Below are 18,817 nucleotides of genomic sequence, written 5' to 3'. Positions count from 1 at the left end.
AAAGAGAAAAAGCTTTGTTGGGATAGATAGACATCTCCTTTTTCTACTTTAGAACTTTCTTGTCCATTAAGCACTGAATTGGATGCTTTTCCTACACTCACTTTCCAAGTCTTCTTTCCTTTTTTTTTTTTTTTTTTTATGTTGATATGAATATGAAATTATAATAAGACATTTGATGAAGGAATTTCGCCGATCAAACCCATCTTCTGCCTTTGACTCATTATTTATTTATTGAAATTGGTTTTATAAAGTGTGATAGATATTCTCAAATCACTTGTTGATATTGTTTTATTTTTATCCTTGAGCTGATCATAGTTAACCTAATTACATAAACTAATAGAGGATAATGAATCTACATATGAAGCGTGGATTTGGGTTAGGGCTGAAGTCTAAATCAATAGAAGAAGTTTGAGATTGTTTAAGCCAATGATACATTTAGTTGGTGAGGGTTAATTAGGGCCTAGCATCACTCTTAATGCTGATGCGTTGAAGTTCAAGTCCCTTCAATTTTTTCCACCAAGTAGTATGAATTGGATTGGCATACCTAAACATGTGATGCACACAATTAATTTAGTATGAAATTAATAATACTTTATAATATAGAGTTAATAAAAGGTACTTTAATGATAACTAATTTTTTTATTTGTTAATTAATAAAATAATCTCAATTTTCATTTTTAATAAAATATTAATAAACTGAGAAATTATATCAATGGTTTACTTAAGTATGTAATAATCTTGAGAGCACTTTTCTAAATAAATTATTTCACTATTATAATTAATTTTATAATGTTGATAAATGATTTTAATTTTTTCAAATAAAAATTAAGAAAAGTGAAATATAAATGTTAATACGATTATATGTATATAAACTTTTTTATAATCTCTAACAACAGATATTAGTTTACTATCAGTAAATTCAAAATAATTATAATTATCTTTGTTCGCTGAAATAAGATAAAAAAAAAAAATTTTAATTTTCACTATGCAGCAATGGTGAGAGTAAATTTTTTTTTTCTCCTACTAGATGTGAGAGTACATTCACAATCAAGTGATAGACAAGAAAGCCTCATTTATAAAGTAGCAGCATGATCAGAAGCTGCAAAAATGGTAAGAAAATCAAAGGGCCAAGTCCCAAAAAAAGAACAAAATTTGACAAGGCAAGTCGTTGTATTCGTTGTAAAACCGTCTATTCCCGTATCGATTTAATATATTTTTTTATACATATAATCACATAGACAAGGGAGGGGAATATAAAAAAGTTAACACTAGATTAAGTGGAGAATGAGTCAGAAGAAACGGTCCGCAGACATACCGACCTTCCAACGGCTAAACACGAAAAATAGCAGAGAGAGTGAAGGGGGTTTGGTTTTGAAAATGGGGCTGCTCCTCATCTCCTGTCAATTTAACTAACGTTTATAATCTGACTCTGAAGCCGCCACCATTAGCTCATATGTTAATTAATATTACCTAATCACAATAATACATTTAAAAATCCTAGTGGGTTCCATTCCATCATATGACACAATCGAGCCTCCACGTTTATGCAGTATCCAGGTGTTGGATGTTGTCATTGAGATGATATTGGAGTATGAATTTCACTATTTCAGGGAAGTTATGTAATGTAATGTGCCTTTTGGGTATTTTATTACCTTCTTAAATTTATGATCTTTCATTCGTCCTTAAAAAAAACACATATCCATAAAGAATGATAAGAAAATTGTGAAGTAAAATATTGACATTTTCCTCCACTGTCATGTTTAAATTGAAAAACATTTAAAGATCAAAGAGAAATGGGAAAAAAATATAAATATTATATGCTTTAACGTATAGAATTTTATTTTGTTCATAGTTTAATATTTAAATTTTAGTGAAAATATTTTCATTAATTTTTTAATTTAAAGTATTTTTTTTTATTAAATGGCAAAAAATAACAAAAGAAAAAAAAAACTCATATTTATTAGCTGGGCAACAAATTCTTGTGTATGTACAGACAAAGAGCTTTAGCCGCTAGGCTCGTCTGTAGCTCTGTCCCATGCGACGAAGCATGGGGGTGATCGGAGGACTTAGTTTTGTCAATAGGATCCGATCCAACCCATAAACTGGAGCCTGGCACCGGAGGGTGGAGGCCAGGCTGGATCGTAAGGGATCAGGTGTACGGACTGTTTAAAATGTTCTCACCGAGGAACACGCTTCACAAGGTATAATCACGTAATGCACAGCTGTGATGCCCAGGAGTGCAGGTGCACCGTGCACCGTACATCTGCTGCACTCTAAAATGGGGCATGCCACACCACTGGTTAAGATGTAGCCACGAAATTGGTTTGACTTTAACAGCTGGTCTACACTACTACCTCCCTCATTCACTCTCCCCGTGCAAGCCTGATGGAAAGGTCTGATATTTTTCTGATGGATTTATTACACTGGATTTCTCTGTCGATGTCCGACTTTTTTCCTGCATCGTCTCGATTTTTGTAGGTTTTTAGATTTTACTACTAAAAGTTGAGATGCAGCTGCTTATAAAATTAGTTTAAATTTGAAAAGAATTTTACGGTAACGAAAGATTTTATAATTATTAAATATTTTATTATGATTAAAAATTTTATAATCATCAAAAATTTTATAATAGTTAAAAATTTTATAATTATTAAATATTTTATTTATAATATTAAATTTCTCATTATAATTTTATTATATTATCTCCAAATTTTTATAATTATATATAATATTTATTTTTTTTACTATAAATAATTTTCATCTTTATAACGAGAGTGAATTCCATTTTCCTACTTTATTCTTTATTTGCTATATATTTTTTTGTTAAATTATAAATTAGAGATAGATTCTTATTGTCCTGATTCTGGAGATTGAAATCCTAAAAGAACATATTTAATCATAGAGGATTACAAAATAAATTTTTAAGGACAGTGTTCAACACGACTCAGATTTTATTATTTTATCCTATTTTTTCAACAATCTTAAGGATTTATATTTACACAAAGGGAACCATATGTTGTCACTGTCTCTACTTCTGCACTGCCTGCTTCCAATGACATTATTACTGTCTCTGCTTTTGTAAATGGTTGGTCTCTTCTGCTTGTTGTTCCATACGCCAAACCTTTTCCTAACATCTCGAAGATTGAAATTTTTTTTGGGTCAGAATTTTAAAAGATGACAAGAGAGAATTTTTTTTCAATACTGGACATGCATAGCGTTGCTTCAGCACTCACAGAATCAAGACTTGTATCTGCTGTTGATCCAAAGTTGCATAAAATCTAGGCCTATTCTAATAAGGTATGTAGACATACAATTATCAGTACTCTTTCTAATGATCTCTTTGATATCTACTGTTCCTACAAAGAAGCCGAGAAAATATGGGATTCAATGAACCTGAAATATACTACTGAGGATGCTGGCTACAAGAGCAAATCTTGTACAATAAAAAGTGCACAAATCAAATAACAGGTATGAAAATAAGAAATCTGATTACAAACCTGAGTTTAATAATCCCACCTTTAAAAAGAAATGATATTGTTTTGTATGTGGTAAGCCGGATCATCATGCATATTAGTGCAGAAAAATAGTGATAAATGACAATCCTCCTAAACTAAAAGTGAATTTAGTTGAAGGAGATGACATTATTGCTGCGGTCGTTTCTCAAACTTTTCTTATAGCTAATGTGCAAGAATGGGTATTAGACTCTGGTGCTACTAAGCACATCTGTGCAAACAGAAATGCATTTACCTCTTATACTATAGTGGGAAAAGGAGAAGAATATGTGTATTTAGGTGTTTCTAGGACTGTAAATGTTCTTGGTAAAGGAAAAGTTATTCTCAAACTTACATCTAGCAAGACCTTGACATTTAATAAGGTACTTCATATACCTAATATAAGAGCTACTTTAATTTTTGTAGCTCTATTGGAAAAGATTGAGATTAAGGTGTCTTTGAGTCAGATAAAATTGTATTGACTAAAAATGATATTTTTCATTGGAAAAAGTTATTGTAATAAGAGACTCTCTGTTCTCAATATTTCTGCAATAACAAATGGAAATGCATCTTTTTCTGCTTACTTACTTGATTCTTTTGATTTATGACATGCTAGATTAGGACATGTTAGTACTTCTTATATAAAAAAAAATGTAATATCTTGGTATAATATCTGACACTGATAATACATGTTTAAATAAATGTGAGATTGTAGAATCTAAGTCAACCAAAAAAATCATGTTCAACTACACATAGAGAATCTGAATTGCTTAGTTTAGTACATAGAGATTTAGGAGATTTAAAACAAATCATAACTAGAGGTGGTAAAAAAAAAAAATATATATATATATAATGTAATTTTTAGTGATAATTATTCTAGATATACTAAAGTATATTTACTTAAAAACAAAGATAAAGTATTTGAAATGTTTTAATTATATAAAACTGAAGTAGAAAATCAATTAAATAGAAAAATGAAAAAGATTAGATCAGATAGAATTGGAGAATATATCTCATTTAATGACTTTTATGAAAAAAAATGAATAATTCATGCATTTACTCCACCTTATTCACCTGAATCCAATGGAGTAGCGGAAAGAAAAAATAAAATATTAAAAGAAATGATGAATGTTTTATTAATAAGTTCCTCCTCACCTAATAACTTTTTGGGGGAAACTTTATTATTTGTTTGTTATCTACAAAATAGGATACCCTATAAGAAAACTGATAAAACACTCTATGAATCTTGGAAATGTTATACACCTAAATTAAAATATTTAAAAGTGTGGGGTGTCTTGTTAAAATAAATCTTTCTGATCTTAAAAAATGAAAAATAAATTCAAAAATTTCTGATTGCATGTTTATAGGTTATGCTGATCATTGGACTGCATTAGTTAGACTAATGAAATATTTGAGAGGTACCATGAACTATGATATCTTATATAGTAGATTTCCCACTGTATTAGAAGGATCAATAATGCTAACTGAATTTCAGATTCAGATGAGATAAAATTCACCAGTGCTTATGTATTCACTCTAGGAGGTGGTGCAATTACATGGAAACCAACCAAACAAAATATCATTGCTAAATCCACTATGGAGTCAGAGTTTATTGCTTTGGAATTAGTTAGAACTGAAGTTGAGTGGCTAAGAAACTTCTTAGCAAATATTCTGTTAGGAATAAAACCAACATCATCTGTATCAATGCGTTATGATTGTTAAGCGGCAATAACCATTGGAAAGAATAAAACTTTCAATAATAAAAATAGACATATTTGTCTGAGACATAATGTTGTTAAACAGCTGCTGAAAGATGTAACTATTTTCATTGATTATGTGAAATCAGAAGTGAATTTGGCCGATCCTCTTACTAAACCTTTAGGGAGAAAACTAATAGATGAAATATCGAGGGGAATGAGACTTGAGCCAATTTGAAATTAACAGTGATGGAAACCCAACCTTTGTAATTAGAGATCCCATGAAAAATGTTCATATAGGTAATAAAAAATCACTTGTTAGTTCTGATAGTACTATTTATTGTTGTCCCTTCCTATGGTGTGAGAAGTGCTAGACTGCATTAATAAGAGGATGAGATGGAAGCTCTTAATGATATTTATATCCCTTATGGGTGGTGTATAAATTGCAGTATACACTTAATGACATCACCTATATAAGTATGGAGTGAGGCCGCTTCTATGAGATTGTGGCATAATCTCTAGAGCATTTATGAACTACCAGGTGCGCGCATGGCCTATTAGCGCAAAACAACGTTGACAACAAAATTTGTAGAGTATTATGAAATTGATGAGAAATTAGCATACAAAAAAGAGTTTTGGTTCATAGAAACAAAGGTTTCACCGATTACTCTGTATGTTAAGTCTTATTAATCTAGATCTGGTTCATAGTCTAAAAGACACCAGATACGAAACATATACACTAAATTTCTAAATCTAGCAATGAAAAATCTTTTGAAATCTGTGGGGGATTGTTGTAAAATTAGTTTAGATTTTAAAAGATTTTATGGTCATTAAAGATTTTATGATCGTTGAACATTTTATGGTCGTTGAAGATTTTATGATCATTAAAAATTTTATGATCGTTAAAGATTTTATGGTTATTAAATATTTTATTTATGAGATTTAAATATAATATTAAATATGACTGTTATGATTTTATTATATTATCTCAAGATTTTTATAATCATATATAACGGTCATTTTTACTATTATAAATAGCCTTCATCTTTACAAAGCGAGTGCATCCCATTTTCCTATTTTATTCTTTCTTTTCTCTGTATTTTTTGCTGAGTTATAAATTAAAGATAAATTTTTATTATCCTATCTAGAGATTGAAATCCCAGCAAAATCTGTTTAATTTTAGGGATTACAAAATAAATTTTTAAAAACAGTGTTTAACATAACTCAGATTTTATTATTTTATTTTATTTTTTTAACTGTGTGACAAACAAAATGTTACTGTTATGTGGGCCTCTAGATTCTATGCGACCCGACCCACCCGAAAACAAATAATCGGGCTGTCTTTGGATATTTATTTGTAAATGCCTTAAGTTTTATGCTTGATGAGCTAATTGCAGGAAGCATGCATTGCTGTATCAATGATTTTGCTCACGATTTTTTTTTTAATTTAATTTTGCTTACGGTTTTAATTGGCAATATTATAATCACATCATATGCATATGCATGCCTTCATCTCTTTCAACTTGGCCAGCATGCTTTTTTTTCCTAATTTCTTTTTAAAATTATTAAATTGTATGTCGATTTAGAAAAATATAGTGTTTTCTTTATATATCATAAATAATTTTTTCTTTAAATTAACTATTAAAATAAATTTAATTTAATTTAAATTTAATATTACATTAAAATCTCTTCTTCGATATTGAATTTTTTCATAAATATATCATATATTAATAAAATTTAAAATTTTTAGTGTGAAGGGCGGGAGGGGTATATTGGTATGAATCATAGGTAATTATTCCATTAAGTTAATTTTGAAATAAGTTAAAATTAATTTAAATTTAATAAAATAATTAATCGTGCGTATATTAAAATTGATTTAAATTTAATAAAAATAATTAATCGTGCGCAACTAATAATGAGAGTGCTATAAATCAAACAGTAACTAATTAAATTTTATTTAATTAAAATTATATTATTAAAAATTTTACTGAATTAATTTTATTTAAAAGGTCTAGACGAAATATTTAAAATTTTTGTTTATTTTAGTATGAAATAAATTATATATGATATAATTTTGTATTTTTATACTTATGATGCGTATTTCTTAATAAGCAAAAAAATGCATTTGCAAAAAGGAAAACAGAAATTTGCTTGCCAAATAATTTTGCACTTGCTAAGAGGCAACTTCTTCGAATATGTTTTTTTTTTTCTTTTCAAAGTAGAATCAGTATTTTTATTAGGTTCTACTAGGAAGAGGAAAAGAAGGCTCTATTAATGAAATAATGTGCATAGACATGTTAAGCATTAACTTTAACATAAAGCTACTATCACCCTCATGTTCTAAATTTCTAATACATTTTCTTCATTTATATCTTTGCTTATAGAAGTAGAAGACTCAGTTTTCTTTTTTCAATTATTGAAAATGAAATGTTTAAATTCTGCCATATATAAAAGCAAATGTCACAAGTTAATTTTTAATAAATTATATATAGAGGTAGAAAAAAAAGGGAATATTAGGATAGTAACATGGTTATTTTTAGGGGCGAGCATGATTCGGTTCAAATTAAAAAAATCAATCGATTATAATTAATTTAAAATTTTGATTTTATTTTTTATTTATTTCGGTTCAGTTCGATTTTTAATTTTAAAATTTTTAATTATTTCATTTGAATTTTGATAAATAAAAAAAAATAAAAATTGAATCGAACCGATTAGTATAATAATATATTATTTTTAATAATATAGAAAAATTAGATCATATTAAAATTAAAATATTTTAATTAAATTTTAAAATATTAAAAATAAATAGTAAAAAATAAAAAATTATTAAGAATAGAAACCAATTAAACCGAACCGAATCAAACTGAATCAGACCAATTCAATTCGATTCAATTTCTGATTAAAATCGATTTGACTTTTAAAATACTCAAATTTTAATTTTTAATTTATTCGGTTTAATTCGATTTTAAACCGAACCGACAAAATATGTGCCTCTCAATTTAATCAATTTATTTATTTATTTATTTATTATTTTTTAAATAGAATATTTCAATATATTGAATTATGTTTTAAATTGGTGAAATTACTAAAACGTATAACAAAATTAAAATTTAGAAACGAGTTTATACAAAATTCATTGTAAAATTTTCCTTAACTATTAAGTAAGAGCTTTTAGGGCCTTCAATTATGAGTTTGGGTCAATAAAATTAATTATTGATTTTCAAATTTTAAATTCGAATATCATATTTTTAAAGCCCAAATTTTTAACTTGAATTTCAATACCCACTTGTCATTACATATAGAAAATGGAGGCTTGTACACTATGAATTTTATTTTTAAAATTAAATGAATAAAAATGTAAGATTAAGGATATCAATTACAGTAATCTATGAAGTTTTTATTTGATATCGTAGCATTTGAAGATTTGTTTTAAAGTGATGGAAGTAATTATTTAATTTTCAATTTTAGCTTGGAAACGTAAAACTATAATTATTAGTGTTTCAAATAACCTAAATGATTTCTGAATATAATTATAAGGAGAAACTAGAATTAGAATAATTAAGGATTGGATATTATTTTGGCAAATTTGGTATAAAAATCCAAATAAAAAAGGTCAAAAACATACATGAATACCAAGAAAAATGAAAAGTCTTGCACCACTAATAATACATAAATAAAAAAAAAAAGTGAATAAGAGAGAGAAAAACTAAAAGAAAGAAGAAAAGGTTGATGACAATTAGTTTATTGGTTGTCTTATAACTTTTATCTTATAGCTTTAAAAAGTAAAGCCAACATGGCAAGAGCTCTGTGAACACCTCTTTTATGTGTAACACAATGATTGGAAGTGTGCAATTGCAGAGACCCCCTCTAATTTTCAATTTTATTACTTATATATATAAAAGGAAAGAAATGTTTTTCTATAATAAAAAGAAAAGCTTAGCGATCAGTAATTGATTAATTTTGTGGATAGACTTGGGAGGCAACCCATGGGTAAGTGGGTTAGTAAGACACCCAGCAAGGCTAGAACGACTGACGTGTACACTACAGCTGGTTCTTTCCCTCTCCTAATCATACATATTTGTGTGCACTTTCGGTAATATTAAACTACTTATTTCTTATTTTATTTACTCACTACTATCATACTTATTTCACAAAATTTATTATTATTATTATTATTATTATTATTATTTTGGGTTTATGCCGTGGGTTTCTATGGTGGAAAACGCAAGCCTCAGCTGGAAAAACAAACAGAAAGCTCCTCCCTCCTCTCTTTCTCTCTCGCAAGTATCAACTTGTGTCTCTGCACAGCTTCTATCGCCTTCTCTCAGAGGCCATAAGCCAGAGATAGAGAGTGCGCAGAGACAGAGAGGGAGAGGTGGGAGACTAGAGCATACCAAAACCCCGGGGCCTGATTCTGAGCCCTGGTTTCCTCTCATGGATTCTTCTGTTTTCTCTCTCCTCTGAGGTCGCTTTGTTCCCACGGCAATTCTGCTTTCAAACACAGGAAATTATCGATTCGTGCTTCCTTTTTCGGTTTTAATTTCTCCTCTTCAGCTCACTCTGGCAGACCTTAAAGGAACACTTGCGTTCCTTCGATCCTCTCTTTTCTCCTTCCTGCCAGATCGCTTCGATTTCAAATCTAAGAAAAAGAAGAGGAGAGCTTTTTATTGTGGAAAAATGCTCTGGATTATGCGTTTCTCTGGCTTCTTCTCTGCAGCCATGATCATGATCATCCTCTCCCCCTCTTTCCAATCCTTCTCTCCTGCTGAGGCCATTCGATCTTCTCACCTCGACAGCTTCTTGGGGAATCCTGCCACCCATTTCCCGGACAGATTCTCATTTCGAAAAGCTGCTGTATTCCGCAATGCCGATAAATGTAGCTCAAGCGATAACCAAATCTCAGGGAAAACCGGTGTCTGCGATCCTAACTTGGTACACGTTGCCATTACACTTGATGTTGAGTATCTCCGGGGATCAATCGCCGCTGTACACTCCATATTGCAGCATTCATTGTGTCCTGAGAGTGTTTTCTTTCACTTTTTGGTTTCAGAGACCAATCTGGAATACCTAGTGCGGTCTACTTTTCCCCAATTGAAGTTCAAGGTGTATTACTTTGATCCAGATATTGTGCGAAATCTGATCTCCACTTCTGTCAGGCAAGCCCTTGAACAACCACTCAATTACGCGAGGAATTACTTGGCTGATCTGCTGGAGCCTTGCGTTCGTAGAGTGATTTACTTGGACTCTGATTTAGTTGTGGTTGATGATATTGCAAAGCTGTGGACTACGAATTTGGGTTCTAGAACAATCGGAGCCCCGGAATACTGCCACGCAAACTTCACAAAATATTTCACGGCGAGTTTCTGGTCTAATATTAGGTTTTCCGGTACTTTTAATGGTCGGAGATCTTGCTACTTCAACACTGGAGTAATGGTGATAGATCTGGCGAAGTGGAGGCGGGTTGGCTACACAAAGCGGATTGAACGATGGATGGAGATCCAGAAGAGTGACCGGATTTATGAGCTGGGGTCACTCCCGCCGTTCCTCTTGGTTTTTGCGGGACACGTGGCTCCGATCGAGCACCGATGGAACCAACATGGATTAGGGGGTGATAATGTGAGAGGCAGCTGTCGTGATCTGCATTCGGGTCCAGTTAGTCTTCTACACTGGTCAGGCAGTGGCAAGCCGTGGCTCAGGATCGATTCAAGGCAACCTTGCCCACTTGATGCTCTATGGGCTCCTTACGACTTGTACGGACACTCGCATTGAATCATAGGAGCGTCGCCGCCGGTAAATTCCCCCCTGCAATGTTTTTGTCACTAATTTTTCTTTTTTTTTTTCATTAATTTTTCATTTGGACATTTCTTTCTTCATTATTTTTGTGTCTTATCTTACTTAGACCTTACCATTTTTCTTTGATTTTTTATTTTTTCAGTTATAATATCAAGTCATTTAAGAGCGATTTGTATTCTAATTGTTTTTGGGTTATTCGTGTCTTTGGAAATAAAAGAAAAAGATGAAGAAACAAGGGAGATATTCAATTTAGTGTGCAAGTATTTGTTGGATTGGTATTATAGTTACAGTAGCAATTAGGGCCACAACTGGTCTGTCAGCTGCAGATATTCAATGGAATGAGGAGACAGACCAGGCGGTACACGTGAGAGTGGTGTTATTGAGGTGGAGATGCATCATTTTAAATGACCAAATGGCACTTAAATTATTAGTGGAATTGCAATTGGGCAAATTGTAAATTATTAGTATCATGGCTTGGTGTGGGTCAACTTGTTTAGGATTTCGGGGTTTCCCTCTTGCGAATTGCTACTGTCCCCCGCCCTACCCCTCCCCTTCGGCTTTGGTGGAAGGGGGGGAAGGTGATAGCATTGATTTTATCTTTGTACCCCTCGGTAGGCCATTTGGGTTTTGTGGTAGAATACTTGCTGTTTGGGCGGAGGCCGTTTTGCTATATCTTGCTCATGTTTAGTTTTTTGCAAGCCATTTTCTAGAAATACAAGTATACTTTGTCAAATGAGGGAGTGGAAAATTAAAATAATAATGGAAAAGAATGATGAAGTTGTACATACATTGTAGGTGGAGTGCAATGAGCAAAAAGGTGGAGGGGGGCATGTGAGCGAAGTTGCTAGTCGGTTGTGCATTTTGTGCGATGGGCGAGTGGGCCTCCTCCAACGCAAAGGCGTGGTGCCGGCTGGAGGAAAAAGCTTAAATTAGCAATGGGAAGAATCTAAGAGGTGGTGGTGATATTGGCAAAGTCAAGTGGACGGGAGTATATATAGTTGTTGGATTCATTTGCGGCAGCCTGAGGCTTGTGATTTGTGAACAACCTCATTTTCTGTCCCTTTGCGCATTTTTGTGTTATTCTGGATAATTCTACTATGAGGCGATGGAATTTATTTATTTGTTTATATATAGAAGATTATCCAGCTAACAGATAAATCAAGCGTTTTGGAAATTATTGATGTTTATGTCTTATTACATTTTGGGGTTTAATTTTCGGCATAAAATGGGACCCAAAATTAATTTGTTTGCTTAGGAACTGTCGAAAGGGGCGGGGGTGGGGGACCGATTCCTTCTGTCCTGGCACCCCACGTAGGTATTTGTGTGGGCTTCCTCCTCCTGGAATCAGCTGGTTAACATGTGTTGTTTACTCTTTAGTCTATACCGTGACTGTTGTTGTATTTAATTGATGATCACTTGTGTTGTGTTTATTCAGATTATGCTCTGGTTCTATGTTGTTGGCTGCTCTTAAATCCTAATCTTAGAACTTTCCAATTGTTTTGGCCCCCCTAGATTATTAGCTTAATTAATTTTGTCAGGAAAACTGATTAGGACTTGGCAACAGCGGTGAGATAATAGGGATATCAATGCGAGCTTGACGGATTTGTCGTGGCTAATTATTCTAATTGCATACAAATATAATTGGTTTATATTTAATTATTTGGTGGGGCTAGATGGTTTTATTCCATTAGTTTTTATTCAAGCTTATTTATTTATTATTCTTTTTTGGGTGAGGGATAAGTGAGCATCCACGACAATACGCAATATTTTGTTATTGATTTCTTGTTCGTATTTCTGTATGTCTACTGCCAGATGGCAGTGAACTGGAAAATAATCCAAAAATTTTAATATTTTAATTATGAAAATTTGACTTATCCGTGCCTTTTATATTGTTATTTTTTTATTTATAGATAATTTTTCAAAAATAAACTTAGTAGTGTATGTATATATATTTTTTTAAAATTTAAAAATATATTATATCCGTTCTATAATGATTATTATAAATTTTAAAATAAATATACTTAAAAATTAATAAAAGAATTATATTTTTAGATATGTATGAAAAATAAAATAAATAAAAATTATGAGATAAAAGAATATTAAATAAGCTTTTTATTTATAATGTCTACATATTTAAATGTTAACTCCATCTCGTTAATTTTTTTGCGGATGTTTATTAACTTGCACTGTTAAAAGCCAAAACTTTTCTTGTATTTTACTCCTCTCTTCTCCCCAATGCCAAATTTGATTAATTTTTCTCTTGTATTTTGTAATACATGCCAATCTTTTGACGCTATCATATTCATCATTGTTGCAATTGATATTTTCTTTGATGTCGGTAACAATATCAAAAGACTAGTCCATACCATAGGTTGCAAGAAATAATTAATAACAACTTAGAGGTTAAATTTTGGATTCATAACGTGGGTAGAAAAGATAATGTTAAAAGTTCTTGGCTTTTCAATATGGAGCGAAGCAGGTAAGTTTGCTCATGCACATTTCAGAAAAAAAAAAATTACAGGAAATAAGTTTCTCTCTATATTCAATTATCTTTATCAAACATCATATGTGACACATTTTGCGCAGATTTAGCGGAAAGATTAACATAAATGAAAGACTGTTGTAGAGTCAGATTATATAACTCAGACCACAATTTAACTAGTAAGAGTGTCCAAGTTCCAGCAAACCACCATACGAGAAAGAAGCAGAATGTAAATTAATTACAGATTACATAGAAACTATGAAGATGAAGTTGAGAAACTTCACATTCTGTTTACTGCTGTTACATATCAAGGGAAATGAAACTTCATGTAGTCTTCTCTTCCAGAAGGAGGACTAATGTACACCCAGAGCAGAGAAATGATGATAGAGAGCAATCCGGACCAAACATATACAATGGTTGGGACCTTCCCCCTTCTTCCCATTAGGCCTTTCGCGAATGGGTATAGATGGGACAATACCCAGAAGCTGAAGAACACCCCCCCGACAAGCTTGCTCCATTGTGGATAAGTACTGTACATGGTCCTTGATACTCCTACTGCAATTGCAATTACGTTCAACATCATTATTGTGATTGGAGGTACCATTAAGTAGCTCCATTTCACCATATAGAGCTCAGCAAACTCATCATCTCCCTCATCAGGTGTGGCAGATTTAGACGTCAATGTGAATGAGATGTCAACTCCTGCTATAACTTTTAGCAGTCCTTGTAACACTGCTGCAGGATGCGCACTGGTTCCCCCAATCAACCAAAACTGTTCATTTCGCCACCAATCATGGAGAGTAATTCCTGACCACTTGATTTCCAGGAGTGCAAGCAAGCATAGGGTAATAGTGATGGCCAGCAAGAACACTAGGAAAGTCACGCTGAGAGATTGCACAATGAATTGACCAGAAAATAGAGATACTGCAGGTAGGATGCAATACACTAGGAGAAACATAGAGGTAAAAGGGTACATCCCTACATTGAAATATGCCACCCTCTGTAAGAATTTCATCCGAGGACTAGCAAATAGTGCATTGTTCCTTGAAAAAAATATTTCAACTGAACCAGTTGCCCATCTAAGCACTTGGTGAAGCCTGTCTGTAAGATTGATTGGAGCTGTGCCACGAAAGGCGTCCCTTTTGGTTACACAATACACAGACCTCCATCCTCGATTGTGCATTCGATATCCAGTCACCACATCTTCTGTCACAGAACCATATATCCATCCCACCCTTTTGCCCCACTCAGTTTTGTCCTCATAGAAGCAAGAGATAACACTAATTGCCTCTGCAACAATTGCAGCATCCAAAGGCTCCCTCGGAACAGCAAGGGAACCAGCTGGTCTTCCTTGATTACCCTTTCCTTGCACATCTTGAAGCAGCCTTCCTTGGTACTCTGCAATGGGGATAGATGCAGCCAGGGAAGTGGAGTTTCCAAATCTTTTTGGTAGAAGCAAAGACTCAATATCTGCATCATCGTCATTGTGTTCCCCATTGATTGGCAGTGCTATCTCATCCTCTTGTTTCTTTGTCGTCTTGGGTTTCCTCAAAAACAACTTGACTTTCTTTCTACCTAACCATCCATGGTGTTCTGTGGTTCTAGGAGGACTAAACCCATACAGAGCTGTTCTGCGGAAAATGCAACCAGTTCCTACATACATTGGACCCTGCAACCCATCAAGAGCTCTCATGCTCACATCAAAGAACACCGTGTTGTGGTTAGCATAGCGATCACTTGGATCAATCCCCTCAAACCTTTGTGGAAACTGAACATAACAGATCCTGTCACCACCTCTATCAAGCATAAAGCACATTCCCTCCCTTAATGCCAGAGAGTTGTAAATGTAGTGATCACAGTCGAGATTTAAAATGAATGGACCATTTGACATGATTGCACTTGTTCTAACTAGAGCATTCATAGCTCCCGCTTTCTTGTTGTGATCATAACCTGGCCTTTTCTCACGAGACACATAAACCAACATTGGCAATCTGACATCAACTTCTGATGTGTCGATCAAATTCTCCCCATCTGCTTCTGCCCCAAAAACAGGTTCTGCATTTGATGGGGCTAACATTGCCTGTAAACAAAAGCAGAATGTTAAATCATACTCAACTCTAAAACAAAATAGCAAGTTTGTATTCTATAGGCTTAAAAAGAAAGTACTACCTGAATAATACCAGCATGGTCTCCCCTTGAATGGTCGGTCTCTCCTGAAGCCCAAGTCCCAGGCCAATGAGAACCATCTGACATCCATGTAGCCTTTGGTACCTTAATAGGTTCTGATGGATTGCCACCCATTTCCATCTGTTTCTTCTTCGCTCGAAGCTCTTCATGGGCATTATAAGCATCTGATCTTCTCCTTATTGAGTCAGGCAACGAATTAATCCTCACCTTGAATTCATCATATTCCCTCTTCACTCTTCTCCTCTCTCTAACAAAGTCGAGCCTTACTTTGTTCTTAAGGAAATCACGCTTCTGCCCAAAATAAGCCTCAGGGTTCCTGGGTTCTATGTTGTGTTTTCTGCAAAAAGGAATCCAGATTCTGGCAAAGCTAGCAGTCTCAGCTAGAGCTTCAAACGTCAAAAGAGATCCACCATCATCGGACAAGTAACAAGCTAGCTTTTCCACCGGATAATCAACTGCAAGAATTGAAAGAATGGTATTTGCAGTGACCATAGGGGGTTCTTTCTCAGGATCTGCTGTTGAAACAAACACATCAATGCCGGGAAGGTCTGATCGGCCTTTTGGGTTTCGAAGATTGGGGGATTCAAAGCGATCTTTTAGCACAGAAAGGTCAGTCACCCTATTTACAGGGCAGAGCTTAGGAAGCTGATCAAGAAGCCATGAAATGGCAAACCAGGTCTCACAAGTTATGGACATTCCCCATAACCACATTGCCTCGCGATTAGGGTGTCGAATTCTCCATGCAAGGAACATGCCAAGGGCAGCCAGACGTATTGCAATTAGTAGTCTGCATAGCAACAAGAACATTCTCGCATTTAGGTACTAATGCAAAAGTTCATTCTCTAGAACAAGATATATTTGCTATTTAGGCATAGAAATTCATTAATCACATTGCATACCCAAAGGACTATAAGTTAGAAATCCAAGAAGCTCATCTTCTGGAGCGACAAGTGAGATAACTAACTTTTTCAGAAAGGGAGTTTCGAGGGCTGAGCGAATAAGTGATGTAAAAAAGAACCAAGATAACTAAGAAACCAAGAATTAGAATAGTTATTTTAATTAATACGAACATATAATCAAAAGCAAATTTATCAGGTTGCAGCCACAGCTATTCAAGTTCAATTGAAGAGAAAATGTAATTTCCAGGTGTACCTGTAGGGGCTGAGAATTGCAGCGGAAACCCCAACCTTCCTAGTCAAAGGCCTCCTGCTTCTCTCTCCAAAATCTGGAGGATGCTCAAATCCATTTGCGCCTGACCCAGCTCCATAACCATCTTTAGGCCACACCGCATTCCCATATCCGTAAGTTCCCTTTGTCTCAAACAACCAGCGCGTGTGATCAAAATCAGGAGGATGACTCATCGCCTTGAATGACTTCACAAGGGAAAGTCTCTTGTCCAACTTAGGCAACGGCAACGCTTGGTCTTCTTCTTCGCTTTTAGCTTCATCATCTTCAGTAAAATCATTATCATCAACATCCTTGTAGGGTTCTTTGCAACCAGGACAATGTCCCAGTCCATTAGACCCCACACAATCCAAATAACAATCACTACAAATCTTGAATCCACACTCGCATTTTCCTTGAATTGCTTTATCATCGCAACCTTTCATCCCACAAACAAGCCCTGATTTCAGTGACTTGGTTACTTCCATCGAGCAGTCAATCACATGACCACGCGTCACCGAATTGAAACCACCAGTGAAGATAGTACCCGAAATGAAACTCCTCTCAGGCTTGTCAGCGTTGTTGATATCTTCAGAGAGGCTTGTCTGTGAGACTGACATTGGCTGATGGTCTGGAGTAGGAGGTATATGAACTGTATAAGTGAAATATTCTGAGTTGATCTCCTCGGTGGTATCATCTTTAGACATTGAGCAGTATCTGCCTCCGCTTGAGGTCCGGTTCTTGCTGTTGTTTAGTGGGGAATTTTGGTTGTTTGATATTGAAGCTCTTGGTACTGGACTTGTTAATCCCATGCTTCTACTTCCTCCGCCTTTGCCCCCTGAAGAGACCGTTATGGTCACCGGAGAAGATGGAGAATCAACTGTTTTCACCATTCTTTATTATATCTCTCGAAGGTGGAAATTTTCCGTAAATATGAAAGGAAAATGCGGAGAGGAAATGAGAGAAACAGGAAACAAAGAGACCCAAAATTAAGAAATTCCTAACAGGAAGCGAAAGAAAGAGAGAAGTTTGTGCAGTCTGGGCAACGCTGCGAATGAAAGGAGATCTTGAAGGGATGAAGTATAACGGTCGGCTGATCAGGATCGTAGGTGGAAGGAGATCCGACGGCTGATGTTGAAATTAAACGGTCGGGTTGAGGAAGTGACATGGGGGAGAATAAAGTAAAAAAGCTAAGGCCGAGGGGGGGGGGGGGGGGAATTCTGTGCTTTAAATATAAGGCCGTTGAAATGCAATAAAATTATGAAGCAAGTGGGGTCCGCTATTTGGATTCTATCCCTTTAAAAATTTCAAATTTTTAACTTCAAAGTTGCTTTATTATGGTAAACTCTAAGAATGAAATATAAAAATTAAAATAACCTGCTTTCTGTCTTTAAATAAAACATAATCATAATTTATGAATAAAAGGAGTTTGATTATAGACTATATTGACATTTCAAAAAAAAAAGATTATAGACTATATTGAATATGATATCAAAATTTTAATATTTTTAAGAGGGTTTTACTTGTCCTTTTTGAGTTCATTGTTTGAAAGAAAAATTATTATGTTAGATTTATTTAGACTTACTGATAATGTTCAGATATTTTTTCAAGGTATGGTCCATCACTACTGACACGAATGAAATTACATGGCACTTTCAGTGCATGCCCAAAAAAGAAATGAAATTTGATACTATTATTAATAAAACTTTTACATATATTAGAAATTTATTCAAAATTGGTTTACCATATTTTTTGTCATCAAAATTTTAAAATATCGAATCGAATCTAAGACTTTTCTTGCATGATCAAAATTAAAATGTGAGATTGTCATCAATATTAGTGTTTTATTTATAATTATAGATCTGATGTAAAAATTTGATAATAGAAAAACAAGCATTTTCAATTTTTTTTTTATCAATTATAACATAAAAATTTATTTACTTAGTTAATTTTAATTTTTATTACACCACGAGTATTAATTTCAAAAAAGTTAAACTAAATAATAA

The 18,817-nt window shown here is 33.6% G+C and overlaps 2 protein-coding genes across 3 annotated transcripts; one reads left to right on the top strand and one right to left on the bottom strand.

The window, feature by feature from the left end:
• The first annotated feature begins 9,372 nt into the window (after positions 1-9,372).
• Positions 9,373-12,152, top strand: LOC110615736 (probable galacturonosyltransferase-like 7). Of its 2 annotated transcripts, none has more exons than XM_021757795.2 (2): positions 9,373-10,975; positions 11,121-11,230. In XM_021757795.2, the coding sequence occupies exon 1, from the start codon at positions 9,863-9,865 to the stop codon at positions 10,952-10,954; it is 1,092 nt and encodes a 363-aa protein (XP_021613487.1). In that variant the 5' UTR covers positions 9,373-9,862; the 3' UTR covers positions 10,955-10,975; positions 11,121-11,230. The 2 variants fall into 2 exon arrangements, with proteins under 2 accessions (XP_021613487.1, XP_021613486.1); XM_021757794.2 differs by lacking the exon at positions 11,121-11,230 and adding an exon at positions 11,774-12,152 and having other exon boundaries at positions 9,375-10,975.
• A 1,426-nt stretch (positions 12,153-13,578) lies between these two features.
• LOC110615734 (cellulose synthase-like protein D5) lies at positions 13,579-17,951 on the bottom strand. The gene is made up of 3 exons (XM_021757788.2): positions 16,800-17,951; positions 15,630-16,434; positions 13,579-15,540 (listed from the first exon to the last, which is right to left on the bottom strand). The coding sequence occupies exons 1-3, from the start codon at positions 17,702-17,704 to the stop codon at positions 13,768-13,770; spliced, it is 3,483 nt and encodes a 1,160-aa protein (XP_021613480.1). The 5' UTR covers positions 17,705-17,951; the 3' UTR covers positions 13,579-13,767.
• Between the last annotated feature and the right edge of the window lie 866 nt (positions 17,952-18,817).

This window comes from Manihot esculenta, chromosome 5 (genome assembly GCF_001659605.2).
Source record: "Manihot esculenta cultivar AM560-2 chromosome 5, M.esculenta_v8, whole genome shotgun sequence".
In the NCBI taxonomy this organism is placed as follows: Eukaryota; Viridiplantae; Streptophyta; class Magnoliopsida; order Malpighiales; family Euphorbiaceae; genus Manihot; species Manihot esculenta.
This window is presented reverse-complemented; position numbering and strand designations above follow the sequence as displayed.

Excerpts from the sequence above, each read along its gene's own strand:
- LOC110615736 (XM_021757794.2), top strand. The coding sequence starts at position 9,863 with ATGCTCTGGATTATGCGTTTCTCTGGCTTCTTCTCTGCAGCCATGATC.
- LOC110615734 (XM_021757788.2), bottom strand. The coding sequence starts at position 17,704 with ATGGTGAAAACAGTTGATTCTCCATCTTCTCCGGTGACCATAACGGTC. Across the intron at positions 16,435-16,799 it reads GCAATTCTCAGCCCCTACAG|ACTACTAATTGCAATACGTC; the intron begins GTACACCTGGAA and ends GTTGCTATGCAG. Across the intron at positions 15,541-15,629 it reads ACCATGCTGGTATTATTCAG|GCAATGTTAGCCCCATCAAA; the intron begins GTAGTACTTTCT and ends TTTTGTTTACAG.